Source organism: Setaria viridis, chromosome 8 (assembly GCF_005286985.2).
Source record: "Setaria viridis chromosome 8, Setaria_viridis_v4.0, whole genome shotgun sequence".
In the NCBI taxonomy this organism is placed as follows: domain Eukaryota; kingdom Viridiplantae; phylum Streptophyta; class Magnoliopsida; order Poales; family Poaceae; genus Setaria; species Setaria viridis.
The window spans coordinates 33,142,039-33,162,503 of record NC_048270.2 but is presented as its reverse complement, the minus strand read 5'-3'; the positions used below and the strand labels follow the sequence as shown (position 1 = coordinate 33,162,503).

Here is a 20,465-nt window from a genome sequence, read left to right as displayed (position 1 = left end):
TGAGGGGGCGCGCGGGTGGGGGTTACAGAGGAAGACGAGGGGGCAGGTGGGGGTTGCGGAGAGGGTTTGGTGGAGTGCTAGGGTCGGTAGGACTATGTCTTGGGGGCAGTGCGGAAACAAAAAAAAATCGCCGAGTGTCCTAGGTGGGACACTCGGCAAAGCTATTTAAAAAAAATTCAAAAATTATCCAACAGTTCGAAAAAATTACCAAAAATTCACATGAAATAATATATATTCTCTATTGACTATACAAAAAGTTTTGTAGTCAAATCAAAACTCGACCGTCACTTTGACTCCAAATCTTATCGAATCCTTCTCAATGTTACTATTCTTCTACTGAAATGCTTCGGTTTGTAAACATCATACATGATGAAATGTGCAAAACCTTCTCAATTTTTTTCCACAGCCTCCACGTATGGTATCATCACATCATGACAAATCTCATGATTTTCAAACTTTGCTTGTTTTTTTTACCATTTAAAAATACCACTGCCACATGTTCGTGGTCATGTTTCCTGAACAAGATGTTCGAAATTTCTTTTCATTTCACGGGTCAGGTCTCAAATTGGGCCAAATAACATGAATATCATTTTTGTACTCATTTTATTCTATAATTTGAATCACTTGCGGTTCAAATTTGACTTACACCAAAAATTTTCTTGAAATGCAATTAATTAAATAAATATAGCAAACAAATTAAAAAATATACCAAATTTTAACATGAGTACTACATGTTGTATGTGGGGAGTAGAAAAAATTTCAAGGTGAAAAGAGGGAAAAAATTATTGTTTTACCGAGTGTCAAAAAAAACACTCGGCAAACCCAACTCTTTGCCGAGTGTTTTTTTTAACACTCGGCAAAGTCCCTCATTTGCCGAGTGTTTTTTCTTTGCCGAGTGTTTTTAGCCCGGCACTCGGCAAAGAGCTTGTTTGCAGAGTGTACGAAGAAAACACTTGGCAAAAAAAACACTCGGCAAATTTGAGGTTTCCGGTAGTGAATATATGATTGTACCCTGCGTTCCCATCTATGAAACTCAAGATTTTATGACCTGATACTACATCAAACATTGTATCTACAACTGGCATTGGGTACTCATCCTTTGGTGTAGCTTTATTCAGATTTCCGGAAACCCACGTAGGCTCTATTTTTTCCCTTTTTCTTGATGACAGGCACAATATTAGACATCAACTCCGCGGCATGGCCTAATAAACTTGGCCTTGTACAATCTTGTAATTTCAGCTTTAATCGCTTCAAGTAATTTTGGCTTAAATCTCCTTGCAGGATGCTTGAAAGGCCAATAGTCTATATAGCCCAGTTTGATTGGTAGCCGATGCTCCATTATTGTTCGGCTTAATCCTAGCATCTCGTAACACTCCCAAGCAAAGCAATCTTTGTACTCTTTCAACAGCTCTACTAATTTTTTCTTATACTCATGTCTTAATTTAGAACTTATAAACATCGGCCTTGGCCTATCACCTTGGCCTATATCAACTTCTTCTAGTAGGTCAGCTGACATAAATCCTTGTACTAACTTCCCATCTATATCATCAGTTGCAGTATCCATTAGGACCGACTTCGATGAGCCGACTATTGAAATCGGCCAAGTAATCAGGCAATTTGTCCCACTAGGCATGTTAAGAGCATGTTGACGCAAAATCTAGGCTTCAGACTCTGCGTTGAATAACACATGAGGACCTAGAAGATTTTCTTAGCTCCAGTGCAATCTCCAAATCGGCTCCCGAAGATGCGTGGCATGCCAGTCAATTTGACTTGCAATTGATAAGGGAAACATAAAATTCCTAAGCCAATAGGCGGCTAAGCCTTCAAACTCATGGGTTGGTATTCTTTGAATAAACACTGATAAGATACGTTAAATGTAATCATGTAGTGTAAGTAAAATAGATAATATTAATGGCATGTGCCATAAGCTATATGAGCCAACGGGCGAAGATAGACCTTAGTAAAAACAGCTGCCATTAAGAAACGACTTGTCTATTACATTATAGTTAATTAGACCGTTGGAGCTAATCAATGTCACGAGCCGATGGATCGGACTAAACAAAGACAGCATGGCAACGCAGGGCATTAACTCGCTCTTTCTGGTTTAAAAGACTAGAAAGTAATAACAAGGCCTTGCACACGTGGCCATCAGCTCGATGGCATCGGACTGCTACTGGGATGGATGGATCGGACCCAACCAAGACAGCATCGGCTCCACAGCAGCAGTCTCATACTAAAGATCTAATGGCTGGTAATGCAAGGGGCGAGGGTAAAGATTGGATCTAGTAAAAATAAAGCAATAAAGGCATGCAAAGCAAAGTAGCTGATACGATCAGATAAATGGTGAGCGCTTAGAAACAACTAGGAAGTCGATGCAGAATAAACCTAATTAGATCTAAGCAACCTGATAACTGTGAGCGTTTGATGTAATTAAGAGATTGATGAAATGCAACTTAATTAAACCAAACAACTCAATAACTATAAGCACTTCGAAGATAAACAGGAGGTCGAAACGATGAAGCCCTATTCAATTCTTGGTAACTCGATTACTAGCCTTACATTAAGAGATCAAAATATCGGACTTAACCGAGAAAGTTCTGATACACCTGTGCGTAAGAAGAAACTCGCCAATTCTACTCTACTCCTACTCCTAAGATTTGCCTCGCCAATTCTACTCTACTCCTACTCCTAAGATTTGCGGGGGCGCTGAAAAGGAAGAACTATTGTGTTGATTGATTGTTTATTATTTGATTACAAGGCCTTGGGCTTATATTTATACCCTGCCAAGTCGTCGATTATGACAATGACTATTACAATTAATCAAAAAACTAAAACTAAAGCTTCCTAAGATACATCTCCACGCTCTTTCGCTTATCTAGTGGAGTGGGTTCTGCTTCGGTCTTCTTTGCCCGTATTAGCTTCGGAACTCTATCCTCTATGGTTGACTCTGGTCAAAAAATAGGTGTCAACACGCGTCCGATACACCCGTCCCCCTGCCAAAACTCCTTCCCTGACCCTATCTGCTCCCGCCATCCACGACACGTGTCACCGCCATCGTCACGCCGGTGCCACGCAACCCCAACCAGATAAGCTTGGTCGAGGCTCACCACAGCGTCCCCAGGGTATAAATAGCCCTAACGCTCCTCACTGCTCTCGTGCCCCTCCCACTCCATCTTAATTCCCTCTCACCGAACTTAGAAACTGTGCCATGCCACCCCCACTCGCTGCTGCGCTCTTTTTCCTAGAGTCGAGCTGGGTCAAAGTTGGGGATTGTTGCGTGGCACTAGCCACCCCTCCCCGAGCATTGCAGCAACCCCGCCGGCTGCTCCCCGTGAGCTCCTCCACCGCTGCTCAACCCACCATCTTTGCTCATCGTTGTTCCCTCTCTCGGTTGTTGTGCTGCTCGCATACGTACCTGAGGTACTCCTCCATCCTCCCTAGGTTGTTGCCCAGCCGCTGCTGCCCCTATTCTCCTCTCCCCTTTCTACCGTTCCGTTGTAGGAGCTCCGATGAGCTCTAGCCTTGCCGCCGGCCATGACCCCCTCTAGCACCCCAGCTGCGTTTTGACCTGACCCGAACACTACCCCGCCTGGCACAGCTCACCCCGGCAAGCAGCTCTACCCTACACGGTGGTCCGGCATCACAGCCCGAGTGGTGCCACCCCTTCTCCCCCTTCCCTACTCCAAGCCCACAAGGACTGTAAGCATGCCCCCCTAGTACAACACATGGACCACCAGTCCACAGCACAGCCCAACCACGCCAGCCCCGCGTGGACCCCCTTTGCCATGTCACGCTCTGGCCCACCTATCTGCCCTGCTCTCTTTCCCTCTCATCTTTGCTACGGCCACCCAGGTTCTTGTACCCCAAACTTTACTTCACCATGATAAAAATTACCAATAATTTACCAAAAATATTAGAGATGATTCTAAACCCATCCATACACTGTTTACCCAAATCCCACACCAAAACTCCCAAGAGCAAACTCTCATCCTTTCCAAAAATAGAAAAGCCTAGATTTCATGTGACCAAAAATAGGAAACCATTTCAATAAACTCTAAAAAAATCCTAGAAAAATCTAGAAAATCACCCAAGCCTTCTAATACCTAATTCTACTCTTTTAACTCATGTTTGATGTATTGCCATGTTTTCTTGATTGATTTCTTATAACTACGATTATGTAGAATTCGATAATACTGGGAACGAATTTGATGACCCAGACTACGAAGAGGAAGTTCTCATCGAACAAGACTTTGAAGAAGGTAAGTCCCACGCATTATCATCCCTTGAATCCCTAGTTTTATAAATAGATGAGCCAAGATAATAACATGGACTTTCCATTAAAAACCTTGCATAATATTTCCTCTACGCTACTTAGTTATTCCTAAATAATTCAAGCCCTCCTTGATACCATAAACTTAGGATGCAATAGAATCGCTTAGGAACTACTTATGGAGTCATTCACAAGTTTACAAAATACCAAAAGGCGTGAGTGCTTTGAAAATTAGATAAAAATAACTAACAAGTCTAGCAACTAGATAAGGCTAGACACTAGAGTAATAGGGTAGCCTTGATGGAGGATCCTATCCAAAAAGCATACTCTAGTCATATAAGGACCGATTCATCGGCAAGTCTATCTGGTGAATCGTACAACCACACGCGCCAAAAAGGTACAACCCTCGGGAGTGTGAGGCCTTGATTCGCACCCCACCAGATGAACTTAGTGAACCACCCCAAGGGGCCATGGTGGGCAATGGGTAGACTGGAACATGACCTTCGCTTTGTCCTAGGTATGGTCGACATGGGTCATAGGTTGAGGTCCAGAGTGGCCTTGTGGCCTTATGATGAATCTGTTTTCCCGGGATGTATCTAGATAGTCGACGCTCACAGATATGAGCCCACTTGGTTAAAGCTCCCATTGATAGTCATAACATTGTTTTTATGAAAATCTTGTGTCTCGGGCCTTGGCCTGAAAAGTTGTTTCTAAATAAGGCAAAGCTAGCTTAGAAAGTCCCTGACAGATCCTGATGCTAAATAAAATACAGGTACTGGAAGGGATGTAGTTTCCCCCCTTGCAGGACCAACAAACTATTGCTAAATGTCCTATATTCCTTTTAGAAGCTATAACCTTTCACCCTGCATAAAAATGGCTTGTCGGCAAATATCAAACCAAAGCCCTCCATGAGAAAACAGCATGAAATAACTCTACGACAGTGGGATTTGCTGAGTACTCTACTTGCTTTACTGCTTTCTTTCTATAGAGGAAGAAATAGTTGTTGAAGATGATGGGGATCTTGGAGATCAACCTTAGGAACCAAGTTGCCTATGGACTTGGGAATACAACGTAGAACTCCATTGTATAGCTACTCTGAGGCTACCCTTAGTAGTATGCACTTTGTTTCTCTTGTAACCTTATGTAAAATGTGAATAAAAGCTATACGAAGTATGGATGTGATACTTCTTGTGAGAAATGCCCGTATCATCTACTGATCCAGGAAATTATATGAATGACATTCGAGGTCTCTTTTAGGGGCGGCCCCCACACTATCTGTTATCACTGGACAAATCTAGATTTTGACTTTCCAATTCATTCTTGCTTACTAATCTTGCAAGAAAAACCATAGGCGGTACCTGTTTAGTTTGAAAACCTAGCTTTTGGTGTAATCTAATCCCAACCCATCTCTTTGTTTGTTACTAAAATCTGGATTCAAGATGATTCATTTCATTTTTTGTTACTATAAGGAAAGTTTCCAAATTACTTCCCTCAAGTATGCCCACAGTTTTGATAACCCCTAAACTATTTTTGTTCATTTTACACCTACAACTATGCTAATTTGTCCAATTTACCCCTTAGCAAGATAAATCATATAAGGATAAATTGGACCAATTCGCATAGTTCTAGGTGTAAAATAAATCAAAAAAAGTTTATTGGGGTTATCTAGACGTCGGCCATACTTGAAGGGAGTAATTTGAACTTTTTTGTTATTGCAATGGCATGAAAAGTTGTTTCAGCGCACACAACTTAGTACCAAGATGTCCTCTATGAAGTAACTATGTTTGGTCGCATATTATTTTTAAAAATTGGTTACCAATAATTATTTGTGATACATTATAATGTTTTGTGTCAAAATGTAGATACATTATTTGTTTAGATACATTATAATGTTTCGTTATTGCAATGGCATGAAAAGTTGTTATTCGGAGACGTGAATTGAATAATTTAGAAAAAAATTTGATCCAGTGCCTATAGTTATCCAGGCTAACTACCAAAATGATGGCTGCATGTCCTTGGGAATTACTAGGATTCTGTTTTTTTAGTAGGTCATGTGAGTACGAACATTCCAATCAATTAGTAATAGTAAGATGGGATAAGATGGCCCAAATGTTAAAGTTTCTTTGGTCTTGTATTTTTTTAGGTACCTTGTCATAATTGATGACATTTGGCACTGGGAAGAATGGGAAGTCATCCGTAAGGTCCTTCCTAAGAATAATCTGCGCTGTAAATTAATCACGACGACCCGGGTCAGGAATATAGCTGAGAAATGTGAAACTTAACAAGGTGCACGTGTGTACACACAGTATTTTGGTCGTGTGGAAGCTGAAAGACTATCAGCTATGAGACTGAGCAAATCTATCGAGGGAACCAACGCGAAGGGGATGTCCACTAAGATTGCGGTTATGTGCAGGGGGCGACCATTTTATTTTTGTCTGGTAGCAGTAATCTGTTTGTCGTCAGCATGGGCAGAGAGCCACCATGTGCAAGGTGATGATGCGTAATGGGATACACGGGCAAGCCACGTTCTGGATGATGGGTTTCTGAGTACTCCATCCTTGAAACCACAGGTCCAGAGTCTATGCCTTGGTTTCGACGATCTTCCGGCCGTTCAGCTGAGGACTTGCTTATACTGTACTCCCTCTGTTCCGTTTTATAGTTCGTTCTGATCAGTTTCAGAATAATTAAGAAAACTAACAAAAGGTCAAATATACCCTCAATTATACCATCCAGCTGTACAAGCACATGTGCCCGTGCCCCCAACCCTCCCATCTCCCACGCACGCTAGCTTGCAATTTGAATTTTGAACCTATCGGCCCTCCACCTGCCGCGATCCAGACGCAAGCGGTGACCTCCCGTCGATCGCTGCTTCCCGACCAGCCGGCTAGCCGGACTCCCCGGCAAGCAAGTTCCTGCACACGTGACCTCCGGCAAGCAAGCTTCTGGATGTGCGGCCTCCGCCAAGCAAGCAAGCTCCAACACGAGCGATCTCTGCAAAACTCCTGGATGTGTCTCTAGCAAGCGAGCAGCTCCAACACTTGGGATCTCCGGCCAGCCCAAGCTTGCTTCAATCTATCTGCAGCAACAAGTTGGCAATTACATATGCATACTCTTCTGGACCTCAACTCTACTATTCTAGAAGAATTAGTACCTGCTGGAGGCGAGGTATTATCTGATGAGGAAGATGATGCTCCCGCTGAAGCTGTAGGTACAAGCTCCATACTCCATTTAGAGTAGCAATATGTGGAACAAGAGATTTAGAGCATCCCTTGATTGCCCACTTTGATAATCTACAAATCAAGGTGTTGCTCCTGCTGAAGGTGCAGATACAACTTTGCATACTTGGAGTATTTATTTTTTTAACATGCAATCAGAAAGTACTCAGTTTGAAGCTAACACAAAAAACATGCTAAATCAACCCTTGATTGCCAAGTTTTCATCACTAGAAGTAGAATAACTTTAAAAACAAATAAAGAAATTAAGTTTGTCATCTGATTCAATCTAATTGTCTTATCCCATTGTTGTCCTTGTAGGTGTTCATCTAGAAGTAGGTTTTCTTCTGGACATCAACTCTACTCCCCCAGCAGAACTAGTTGGTGAAATCATACCCGGAGAAGTTCAGGATGTAGCTGCTGAGGAAATTGATGCTATGGCTCAGGATGAAGGCATTGTTCCTGCTCAAGATGAAGAAGCCAATGCTCTCGTTGAAGGTGCAGGTACAACATGAGTATAAGACACATATTCATTAGATATTTATCAGACACTTGAATAGAGATAAACATGGAGTAAGAGACATAGATTCATAAATGCAACATATATATTTGTTTTTTAGTTTGATGCGTCTAAAGAAACTTGCTACTCCTTGCAGGTGTGCAACAACCATAGATAAGGTTAAGAAAATGTCTAACAAATGCCCAAAGATATGCTGCTTACACATCATTGCATGCAAAGAGTAAAAATGGGAAATTACCAAAGACTGCAACAAAGGAAGTCGCTGCATTCTTTCAGACACAAATTCGAGTTATTCAAAAGATTTGGAAGACTGCAAGGGAGCAAATTGCACTTGGGCTGGAAGTTGATGTGTCTAACAAAAGAACTGGCCGATGCGGTCGCAAGAAAGCTGAACTTGAGCTCTCTAGAATGGCCACAATCCCACTAAATAGAAGATCCACCTTAAGATCACTAGCTAAGTCACTAGAAGTCGGTATTTCGACATTACACAGGAAGTTCAAGTTAGGCTTGATAAGATGCCACTCCAATACATTGAAGCCACACTTGAAAGAGAAAAATAAGAGGGAGAGGCTCCAGTTTTGCATTTTAATGATAGATAAGGAAACTCTAGGGGATGCTCAACCTAAATTCATTGACATGCAAAATATACTCCACATGGATGAGAAATTATATGACCAAAAAACAAGGAAATACTACCTCCTACCAGAAGAAGATGACCCTGAACGTACTATTCAGAACAAGAATAGCATTGGCAAAGTCATGCTTCTGACAGTTGTGGCGAGGCCTAGACGTAATGCTGAAGGGATTATGACATTTTTTGGAAAGATTGGTGTATGGGCATTTGTAAAAGAGGTGCCTGCAGCCAGAAGGAGCCATAATAGGGAGAGAGGAACCTTGGAAACAAAGTCAATCATAGTCAACAGGGAGGTGATGAGGCAATATCTAATTGAAAAAGTTATCCCAGCAATCAAATCAGTGTGGCCGCAGGATGCTATTCATGAGACTATTTACATCCAACAGGACAACGCAAGAACACATGTTAGTCTAAATGACCCAGCCTTCCTTCAAGCTGTGGCGGCTACAGGGCTAGATATCCGATTGATGCAACAACCACCTAACTCCCCAGACATGAATGTACTAGACCTAGGTTTCTTTAGATCCCTCCAGTCTTTAACTGATTCCAGAAACCCTACAACTATTGAAGAGCTAATTCAAGGAGTGGAGGAAGAGTATGAAGCATATGATGTGGAAAATCTAAATAGAGTGTTCCTAAGTCTCCAGATGTGCATGAAGGAGGTGATGAAGATTGGAGGAGGAAATAGGTACAAAAATCCACATATCAACAAGAGAAGGCTAGAAAGAGAAGGGAGGCTACCTCATCGATTGTCATGTGATAAAGATCTCTATGATAGTGCACTAGCAAATCTAGCTCTTTATGGTTGAGCGTGATATTATTGTGTTGTAATGTTAATGGTGTGGAGTATTACTGTGTTTAAGCAAATCTAGACTTGTGTGGAGTACTGATTTGAGAACATAGCTTGTGTGGAGTATGTTTCCATAGACTGATTTGAGAACACAACAGTTTTCTTGACAATGTGCCACTTAAGACAATGTACCTGTTGTCCATACCAAAACCCCATCGACCATATAACCTGGAGTCATAACCGTTACTGCCATAAGGAAGACCAGTTTTTATTGAGTTCTAAGAAAGATCATAGATGCCATAATCAACTCAAGTATGAAGGGCAAAGGTAAAACTTTGTAAACTGCTCGATCAGGAAGCACATATTTCTTATATTTGAAAGCACAGTATGTCCTTGAATTGTTTAAAGAAAATGAAATTCTACAGAAGATTATGCTCCCCATCTGGTTAGACTAATAAGTGTCATGAAATGTGAAATGAGATTTGTCCTATTGTGACTCTGAAACAGTGGAGTATTAGCCTAGCAGGAAACATATGGATAAGCAGAAGAAGTGCATAGATGACACAGCTTTGTATTCTTAACAATACTATCACTAAATTTAGAAGGAACTGGTGTAGGAGGTTGAAAATACGCAGTTGGATACTGATAATGCTGCGCACCAAACATCTGGCCATCAACTGTTGGAACTGGGGATCGAACTGGCTGGAGAGTATGCACCATAGGGAGCATACCCATATCCATAAATATCACCATATACTGCCTGTGAAATTCCAAAGAGCCTCAAAATGGTATACATGATGCTTCCAGGAGTAACACAAATATTAGAAGAGCATAAAAAGATACAAGATGCATAATTTTCATGACACGATGTTAGTGGCAGACAAGGAAAACAACCTTTCTAACATGAGGTAACAGTGCAGGGAGCACAAGGAAAAGAGAAAACCAGCCAAAAGCACAAACCATACCCAAAAAAGAGAGTGAATAGCTTTCCACTTCCTACATGTCCAACAATAGACACGACAGTACAGCTATCACCTAGCAGCAGACAATAATACTAGCAAGCATTTTGACCATTTCTACATTAAGAATATGCTGCAGGATACAAATAGTCATTGGAAGCATCGGATGACAAGTTGAAGGAAAAGATCTTCTAGGATTACTTACTGGGGCAATCTCCACTCCGTCTTGATTTAGATATCTAGGATAATCACCCCACTCATTCATGGAACCGTCGTAGCCTGTAAGACACGAGACAGCACTAGTTCAGTCATCTAAATCACAGAACTCTCAAACGAAGAAGTAATCAAGCCTACAGTCTGGCACACCACTAGGAAGACAACACCAGCAAACAACTTGCCAAGATACTCCTGCGAGATAGGAAAAGGGCACCATAAGAATTTTTTACACGGTCCCTCACTCACCTCCATAGTAATACGCTGGCAGATAGAACAGGTTGGGATCCATAAAGTCTTGAAGCACCGGCATGATGGACCGCTCTGGCGGGATCGACACGCTCAGCGGCTGGGTCGCTGCAGCACCCTGCTGAATCGAACAGCACAGACAAACAAGCGAATCAGAATCACAGATCACCTGGAGCAAACCACGAACACACACAAGATGAAAACCCATGAAAGCTTCTGTTTCATCCCTACCTTCTTGGCACCGGCAGGCTCTGTGGCATCCGCCGCCTTGGGCTGCGAATCCAGCGACAGCTTCTGCAGCAGATCCGATCACAGAGCAAATCAGATCACAGAGCATGCAAGGGCGTAATCAGATCACAGAGCTTGCAAGCTACTAAATCCAAGCAAGCACAAGGACAGTAAAAACGCATCGATCTGTACAACCCAAGCGAAGGAGCCGGCAAGGACAGACAAGAGCACCGGACAGGGTGTCGAGCGGCCGGGCGGCGCCGGCGCAGCCGGCACAGCAGAGCACGCACCACCCAACCAAGCGGCCAAACCCTCCCAAAGGCAAAACCTTTCAAGCAAGTACTCCGCGACAGGGATGGCTGCAGGAGCCATAGCGGCGGGCGCTGGGGCCAGGGGCGGCGTGACGGCGGGCGCTACTGTCGACGCCTCAGATCTACCTGCTGGAGGACACCGGTTGAGGATTGAATCGAATCCGAGTGGTGGAGAGAAGGTGAGGGCGGCAGAGATGTGCAGGGTTGCCTTCCGGTGTGATGCGATTTGGGGGCGGAGGAGTGCGGGGTTCGCACGACGAGTCGGAGGAGAGAGCGCGAGGGTATTTTAGGAAAATAAAAGAACGGAGTGAACTGCGGGAGGCGAGGATGATCTACAATTTGACAATTTTATTGGAGTCCAGGACGAACTATAAAACGGAACAGAGGGAGTACCATATATCGGTATATTTTTTTTACGAAATGCTTGGTGAGAAAATGGATTCCTCAAGGATTTGTTTCGCAAGTTGAAATAGCAGAAGCTTACATATTGACAAGCTTGTCGCCAGGAATCTGCTGCAGCGGGACGGGGTGGTGCACTTAGTTGACCCCGATATGGAAGCCTTCCTCGTGTGCAAAGCAAAGGAAGATAATTTTATTGCTTACGATTGGGCCGGCAACTCCTCGCATGCCAAACAGATCCGTCGTCTTTCTCTCAGCACGGATCGCTGTCCAGATGAGGATGTGCTGTCTCATACTCGCTCCCTTGTTGTTTCTGGTTATCAATGCCAGCTGGATGGTGTCCCCTTCAAGGCGTTCAAAAAGCTGCGAGTGCTACAAATACATGGCAGCAGTAGTCCAGAGAATGGTCATCTGGTGGATATATGTAGGCTGATCTGGCTCAAGTGTCTTGATCTTATGGGCTGCGATGATATCACAGAGCTCCCACGGGAGATTGGGAGACTGCAGAATCTGGAGACCCTGTACGTGGCAGGTACACGGATTAGTAAAATACCCACGGAAATTGGGAAACTGCAGCACTTAGAGACTCTGGATGTAAGTCGCACAATGGTCACGGAGCTGCCCACGTGGATCGAGAAATTGCAATCTTTGAAGACTTTGTATGTAAGTCGCACAGAGGTCACGGAGCTACCAAGGGAAATCAAGAACCTTGAGCGCTTGGAGACTCTGGATATAAGCTGGACATGGGTGATAGAGTTGCCTAAGGAAATCGGGAAACTGCAGCATCTGAGGACTCTGGACATAAGTGGTACTAAGGTCCGAGAGCTATCCTACAGTAAAGACACGAATCCGTTATTAAGTGTGGTTGTTGGTGCACATATACATAGGTTTTCTGTTGAAGTGGAGAAGTTGATGTCGCCTCTGGGTGTCATTAGCTCAAGTGGTCGTGAAGAGGTTATTATTTCCTCTTCTGAAGCAAAGTGCAGGGATGACCTATCCATCCTCATCCTCTTTAAGCATTTCGGCGAGAGGTGTGAAGTCCTACCAGTTTGGATTCTTAGAGTTGCCGGGAGACACATGAAAGTCCCGAAGTGGGTCAAGCAAGACTTGTGCAATGTCTGCACCTTAGATATCAGGCTCTGGAAACTGGTGCACGAAGACCTCGAGTTTCTGAAGACGCAGATGCCCAACCTGCAGGCTCTCCAACTAAGGTTCGAGGTCCTCCCACGGGAGCCGATTGCCATTACCGGTGGATGGTTTCCAAAGCTAGAGACGTTCTACGTCGATTGCCGTCTGCCACGGGTGATCACCTTCAAGCGTGGAGCCATGCCAAAGATGAAGCATCTTGAGTTCAAGTTCTACACCGGCATAGCAAGTCAAGACTACTACATGGGCATCAAGCATCTAGACAGTCTTGAGAAGGTTGTGTTTCGATGCTCCGAGTACTATACAAGTGACGGTCCGGGCATCCGCGAGACAATTGATGACCTGAGAAAAGAAGCCGTGGAGCACCCCAACAAGATCACCCTTTGGGTCAATGACATGTTGGCTTTCGGCACGGGTGCAAAATGGATAAGCCTTGCCGATAAGGCCATTGTCGAAAAAAGAGATAAACTATTCAGGGCAGCACGGGTAAAGATTATATTATTGAACGACGGAAGTCACATCTCATGGCAGCAGAGAAGCGAGCTCAGCTTCAGCTGGACAAGTACCGCGGAAGAGGGGGAATTCGCTCCTGATTGTGGCCACGTGGCGGGTTCATGTGGTACAGGAGAATCAGAACTACACCGTTTGTGAAATAGAGATCGACGCGCCGTTTGTGCGGGACAACACAATTTATGTACGCAATTTATGCGGGACAACGCAATTTAAAGTATCTGTACGCAATTTATGTGGGACAACGCAATTTATGCTTGTTCGTCATTCTCAATATTTTTTTCCAGATCACTTTCTGTTCGTCATATGGTAGCTTGCACCATCTGCAAACTGAGCATTCCGTCCAACATTTCCTTTGGGTCAATGTAGCCATGACTTAGGTCCTGTTTTGCAACACACTCATAAAAACTTTAGTACCTGTCACATCGGATATTTGGATACTAATTAGGAGTATTAAATATAGTCTAATTACAAAACTAATTGCACAGCTAGAGTCTAATTCGCGAAATGAATCTATTAAGCCTAATTAGTCTATGATTTGACAATGTGGTGCTACAGTAACCATTTGCTAATGATGGATTAATTAGGTTTAATAGATTCGTCTCGTGAATTAGTATAGGGGTTCTGCAGTTAGTTTTATAATTAGCTCATTTTTAGTCCTCCTAATTAGGGTCCGAACATCCAATGTGACCCTCATTTAGTACCTCGTATCCAAACACCCCATTATGCCTGTGATCCAGTTCTGTTAATAATTTGCTCCCGTATGTATTCTGCAGCAGTTGCAAGATTGTGTTGATGATGCGAATGGGCTCATCCATGTGCCTTAATGTGGTTGTATATGCAGACTTTTATGTCATCTTCTTCCCAACAGTTTTTTCACTTTGCCCTATTGTACCTTCTGGGATATGTAAGCCTTGGTCAACATCGTCAAACCCCTGTTGGAGCTGTGGCTAAACTGCCCACACATGATAGCACACTCTGCTTTGACAACAACAGCTTCCAACATGGTGGATCAAATTCAAAACGGCTTCGAGAATTGTTGAATGACTGGCCCGGGGCTTTCTGAGTGCACTAAGCTTCTGTAGGTGTGGTAATATATAATTTCACTATAAAAGGAGAAGGAAAGAAATGGGTAAGGGAACTAGTACTGCTAGAGCAGTGGGCTTTCTCAGCTCAGTTGGTCAAAATTTGGGCTGCACCTAGCCCACCGTCATTCTTGACCCATGAAAAAGGGTCCACACACACCACAGGTGGACCAATTATAAATTGGGCGGACACACTCATACCCAGCTCTTTCCATTTTTCTATATCATTCATTTTGTACCTGGTCAAATATATTTCTAACGTCACACCAACCACCGATTTTGTAAACATAATAAATCCTTGTAAAGTCACCTTTGTACAATATTTTAGTGCATTATGCATTCAGTTTGAACACAATACTTTCTTTTTAGACAAATAAACTAGCGCAAGCTGGAACTAGTTCTCAATTAGAGAACACTCCATATGCCCGAAGAAAAATACTTTCAGTACTAAGAACTTAGATTATGTATATTTTAAGCTCTAGAATTCAGACCTTATTTTTCTGTCGTCTGTTGACTGTTGAATGTTCTTGATGGAGTCGTATTGATGGAGTCGTATGTTCCTTAATAATCATTGGTCAAATGCATCATGAATGTTGCACATTCAAGATGTAGAGGCTGGGACAGTGTTTTATTCCATCATCAAAAAAAAAATTGAAGCTCTAGAAATGGACACAATCCAATTTATGTATCTGTAGTGCACACTGGTAGAAAACTGAGTATTAGTCCTGGTTGGAAAGGTGCAAATCTCTCGAAAAACCATCCAGGATAAAGCAATCAAGACAAACGGGGGTATCTTTATCCGGGTCCCTCAACCGGGACTAAAGACACCCTTTACTCCCGGTTGGTAATACCAACCGGGACTAAATGGGCTGGCATGCCAGGCGCGGTACAGGCCCCCTTTTATCCCGGTTAGTAATACCAACCGGTATAAATGGTTTTGCAAAAAAAAATTGAAAAATAAATAAAGTCACCCGATTTTCACGCGAAATATGCACGTGCGCGGTTCGTGGGATTCGAACCCACGACCTCAAGCCTCGCGCATAGCTTCCTTGCCATCCCACCTACACGCTACATCTGACTATATAGGGGATCCAATCCTTTTATACTAATTCGTGGGGACCCTTTTATCCCAGTTGGAAACACCAACTAGGATAAAAGACCCCCTTTTATCCCGGTTGGTATTACAAACCGGGATAAAAGGGTCCGAAGGATTTAGTCTACACGTGGGGGATCCTTTTATCTCGGTTTGTAATACCAACCCGTTTAAACGACTATTTCCAACCGGGATAAAAGGATCCGAGGGCTTTATTTCTTTTTCAGCCACCCGTGAGGGACCCTTTTATCCCGGTTGGAGTTTCCGACCGGGATAAAAGACCCCATTTTATCCCGGTTGGTGTCGTGAGCTTTAGTCCCAGGTGGTAACACCAACCGAGACTAAAAGGGTGACCTTTAGTCCCGGTTATTCTTACCACCCGGAACAAAAGGGTCCCCCACAGGTAGCTGATTTTTTCACCCGGGACTAAAGGGTCCCCCACGGGTGGATGATTTTTGAACCGGGACAAAAGGTGACTTTTAGTTAGTTGCAAATACCAATCAAGAGTAGAACTCCATGCACCCCCTTTTGTACCGGGCCTACTTTAAACCAGGATTAAAAGGGAGCGCATCGAAAGTTAGGTCTCTACTAGTGGCATATAGATCAGTTGTAACAATGTTGAAACCTGCTTATTCTATACTCCGTAACATACGCGGAAACATGAATATATTGGAGTCACTTAAACACCAAACCATAATGTGCTAGTAGACACCAACAATACTTTATTAGCCCTCTAATAATGCTCAATGCATTGTTACAGGGGTATTCAACTATTCATCATGTATCAACGAGATATTTGGGCTCCAAACGCAGTTCAAATTTTACTATCGGCAGTTAGGGCTCCTCCCAGGTCCGCCATAGTAGATGTAAGTGCCCCACACTACGGGAAACAGTAAAGTTGCCGAGTGTTTTCTATTCGCCGAGTGCTTTATCTCGGGCACTCGGCAAAGAGTTGTTTGCCGAGTGTCAACCGGGAAACACTCGACAAACATTATACACTCGGCATAAATCCTATTTACCGAGTGTCAAACATAAAACACTCGGCAAACTCGCAACTGACACTCGGCAAACAACTGACATCGGCAAATCTTAACCACGTGACTGCCACGTGCGGCGTCCGTTAGGGGGTGTGCCGGACGTTAGTCCTTTGCCGAGTGTCCGTTTCAGACACTCGGCAAAGTTACACGTTTGCCGAGTGTTTTTTCGACACTTGGCAAAGACTTAGTTTTGCCGAGTGTTTCTTGCGACACTCGGCAAACATGGATAGTTGCCCAGTGTTTTTTGCGACACTCGGCAAAACGAAATTTTTTTTTACCTCCTCCACCCTCCACACTTTTTGTACTCCCCACGTATGACATTTGGCACTGCATGTTAGAAGGTGGTCTATTTCTTGACCTGTTTCCTATATTTAATGAATTAATTTCATTTAGAGTAATTTGTTGATTTAAGTCAAATTTGAACTGCAAGTGATTGGAATAATGGAATAATATGAGTGGAATAATCATATTCATGTTAATGCGTCCGAATTGAGGTCTCATCCGGGAAATGAAAAGAAATTTCGAACATTTTGTTAAGAAAACACGACCACGAACGTGTGGCCGAATAATTTTTTAATTCTCAAAAATACAAACGAAGTTTGAAATTCATGAGATTTTCCAAGATGCCATGATTTCATATGTGGAGGCTATGGTAAAAAATTGAGAAGGTTTCGCACAAATCTTGACATATGATGCTGAGAAATCAAAGCATCTCCGGAGAGGATTTGTAGAAGTTGGAAGGATCCGGTAAGATTTTGAGTCGAATTGATACTTGAATTTGGGATTGAGTTCAAAATTTTTTTAATAGGCCATAGACAACATAGATTGGTTCATGTCAAATTTTGGGAATTTTTTGGATCCGTTTGATAATTTTTATTTATTAATTGCAATTATATAAATTTAATAGATATGAATTCAATATGAGCTATAAATCCACGAAATAATGGAATAATATTAGTAGAAAAATGAAATAGGCATTGTTTAGTGATTTTGACTAGGTTTTTACAAAGTTTACGGACAAAAAATTACTTAAACATATTAGTGAAGTTTTACACATGAAATATAAGCGTACTTTGCCGAGTGTCAAGTGTTCAACACTCGGCAAACATTTCCGCGGGCCCACTTCCCAGTGAAGGTACCGTTCGAAAATCCGAAATAAAAATAAAAAAGGCCTTTGCCAAGTGCTGCATCGAGGCAATCGGCCAATCAGTGCTTTGCCGAGTCTCAAGGGGTCAACACTAGGCAAACATTTCCGCATGCCCACTTCCCAGGTGAAGGTACCGTTCGAAAATCTGAAAAAAAAATAAAAAAGGCCTTTGCCGAGTGCCGGCGATCTAGCACTTGGCAAAGCGTGGAAATTAATCCGGCCCACCCCCGCCCTAACTCACGCACACGCGCACACCCACACGCACACACCCACACGTGCACGCTCCGCCCCCGGCCGCCGGCGCCCCACCCCGCGCTGTCCCCGACCGCCGGATCCCCGCCGACCCGGTGCAGCCCGCGCCACCTGGCCCCACGCCGCTAGTCCCGGCGCCCCCGGCCCTTAGCGGCGCGCCCGCCCCCTCACCGCTCTCAGTCGGTATTTCATCAACATTTGCTGTTCAAATTAATTATAAAATAATTTAGAAATTAGAAAATGATAGGATGAATTAGAAAAGGACTTGTAGATTAGAAATTTGAAAAAAAAATTAGAAATTATAAAACGGTAGGATGACTAGGGAGGTGATAGGAGTTTGTTTTAAAAATTAGAAGAGGATCAAATATGTATGGATTATTTGCTTCCTTTTGAGCTGTGTGTGGTTGTCGGCCATCGTGCCATTAAATTGGAGTGGATGTGGTTGTTGGCCATCGTGCCGTTTGATTTGATGAAGGTTTTAGAAACCTCCTCGTGCAGAGGAGGTGCTGCCAAAATTACAACTTGACAGTTCTATATTTCTTTTCTTGCAGGAGAGGCCACGTTACCGTCCACGACTCGTCACTTTGCAGGATAGCAAGGTGAGGCATCCTACACCTCTCTTTCCGTAAGATGTTCGTATATCACGTAACCTAGGTAGGCGTCTCCCGTTCGAAAGAGATACGGTTGGAAATATGCAGATCTTTGCATATCTATAGCCGTATTTGTTTCGAATTGTCCACGTTTTTTGGATAGCCCGAGGATGTGTAGGTGGGTTTAGTATCCATGGTCTACTCCAAACCGAGATAGAGTTTCGGCAGCACCTCCCTGATGTTCTCCGGATACACAATCTCCCATCAAGGACATGTATTTGGAGAACAGCGGGGAGGTCGTGCCGAAATTCTATCTCGGGTCGGAGTAGACCATGGATACTAAACCCACCTACACACCCTCGCGTGGGATTAGGACCTATCGTCACCTAATAGACAATGTAGGAACATGTAGATGCAATGTGATTTTTGTATTACTCGCTTATATGTTAGAGGATGGAGGATCGTCAGTGGATGTACACGGGCCGCACTAGTAAGAATACGTTGACCAATGAATGGATTGACAAGACGGATGCTTTCTTGGAATGGGCGTTTGCAAGTGTCAAAGAAGCTAGATCTACTTGGTGTCTGTGTAGCAAATGTGGAAACATGCATCGGCAAACCAAGCTAGACATGGGCAAACATCTTATGAAGAACGGAATTACGTCAGACTACACCAGGTGGATCTACCATGGTGAATCCGATCGTGGGAGAGACGAGGTCTTGAGACAATGCATCGAGGAATATGATGATGATGCTGGGGTGGGAGACATGTTAAATGACTATCATGAAGCACACTTCGATGAAGCACGTAGGGAGGAGGAGCCAGAGGCTACCGCAAAGGCTTATTACGAAATGTTGTCTGCGGCACAGCAACCCCTTCACGGCCATACAAAGGTTTCTCAACTGGATGCCATTGCATGCCTAATGGCTGTGAAGTCTCAGTTTAGCTTGAGTCGAGATGCGTTTGATATTATGTTGACAGTTTTTGGAAGCCTGCTCCCGGTTGGTCACATCTTGCCAAAGAGCATGTATGAGGCATAGAAACCTCTTTGTGCACTTAAGATGCCATACGAGCATATACATGCTTGCCCGAAGGGATGCATCTTATTTAGGAAAGAGTATGCGGAAGCAAAGTATTGTGTGAAGTGTGAATCGTCTAGGTTTCTGGAGGTAGACTCTGGTGATGGTCAGAAGAAGCAGCTCGCAATCCCCGTGAAGGTTCTACGATATCTTCCTTTCATACCGAGGATCCAACGGCTTTACATGACTGAAGAATCCGCGAAACAGATGATATGGCATAAAAACGGACATCGATATAATCCTGAGAAGCTGGTACACCCATCCGATGCTGAAGCCTGGAAAAGCTTTGATGCAATTTATCCTGCGAAAGCTCTAGAGGCCCATAATGTACGTGTTGCGTTGGCAACAAATGGGGTATTGTCCGCTTTGCCGAGTATTACACTGCAAAGATGGGCTTTGCCGAGTGTTTTGTCCTTAACACTCGGCAAAGGGGGCAGTTGCATCACCTTTTGCTGAGTGTTTGGGCTAACACTCGGGAAAGTTTCACGTATTTGCCGAGTGCCGCGACATGACACTCGGCAAAGTTGCACGTATTTGCCGAGTGCCAAGGCTCAACACTCGGCAAATTTCAAGTTTTTACTGAGTGCCTAAAGGCCGACACTTGGCAAAGATTCACATTTTTGCCGAGTGTCTGCCGTCTGGCACTCGGCAAACGAGCCGTTAACCTGGACGCCGTCACCGCCGTTATCGCCGAGTGTTAATTTTCGCCGAGTGTCTTTTTGGCCTTCGGCAAATCGTTT

The 20,465-nt window shown here is 43.6% G+C and overlaps 1 protein-coding gene and 1 long non-coding RNA gene across 3 annotated transcripts; one reads left to right on the top strand and one right to left on the bottom strand.

The window, feature by feature from the left end:
* Window positions 1–6,911: 6,911 nt before the first annotated feature.
* Window positions 6,912–11,715, bottom strand: LOC117867005 (uncharacterized). 2 transcript variants are annotated; one of them, XR_004643082.2, is made up of 5 exons: window positions 11,079–11,715; window positions 10,848–10,968; window positions 10,591–10,664; window positions 7,422–10,186; window positions 6,912–7,346 (listed from the first exon to the last, which is right to left on the bottom strand). It is a non-coding gene; the product is annotated as an uncharacterized lncRNA (long non-coding RNA). The 2 variants fall into 2 exon arrangements; XR_004643083.2 differs by having other exon boundaries at window positions 6,913–7,346; window positions 10,848–10,965.
* A 223-nt stretch (window positions 11,716–11,938) lies between these two features.
* Window positions 11,939–13,582, top strand: LOC117834534 (disease resistance protein Pik-1-like). Its single transcript, XM_034714089.1, has one exon. It carries the CDS (start codon window positions 11,939–11,941, stop codon window positions 13,580–13,582), a length of 1,644 nt encoding a protein of 547 aa, XP_034569980.1.
* Window positions 13,583–20,465: the final 6,883 nt, after the last annotated feature.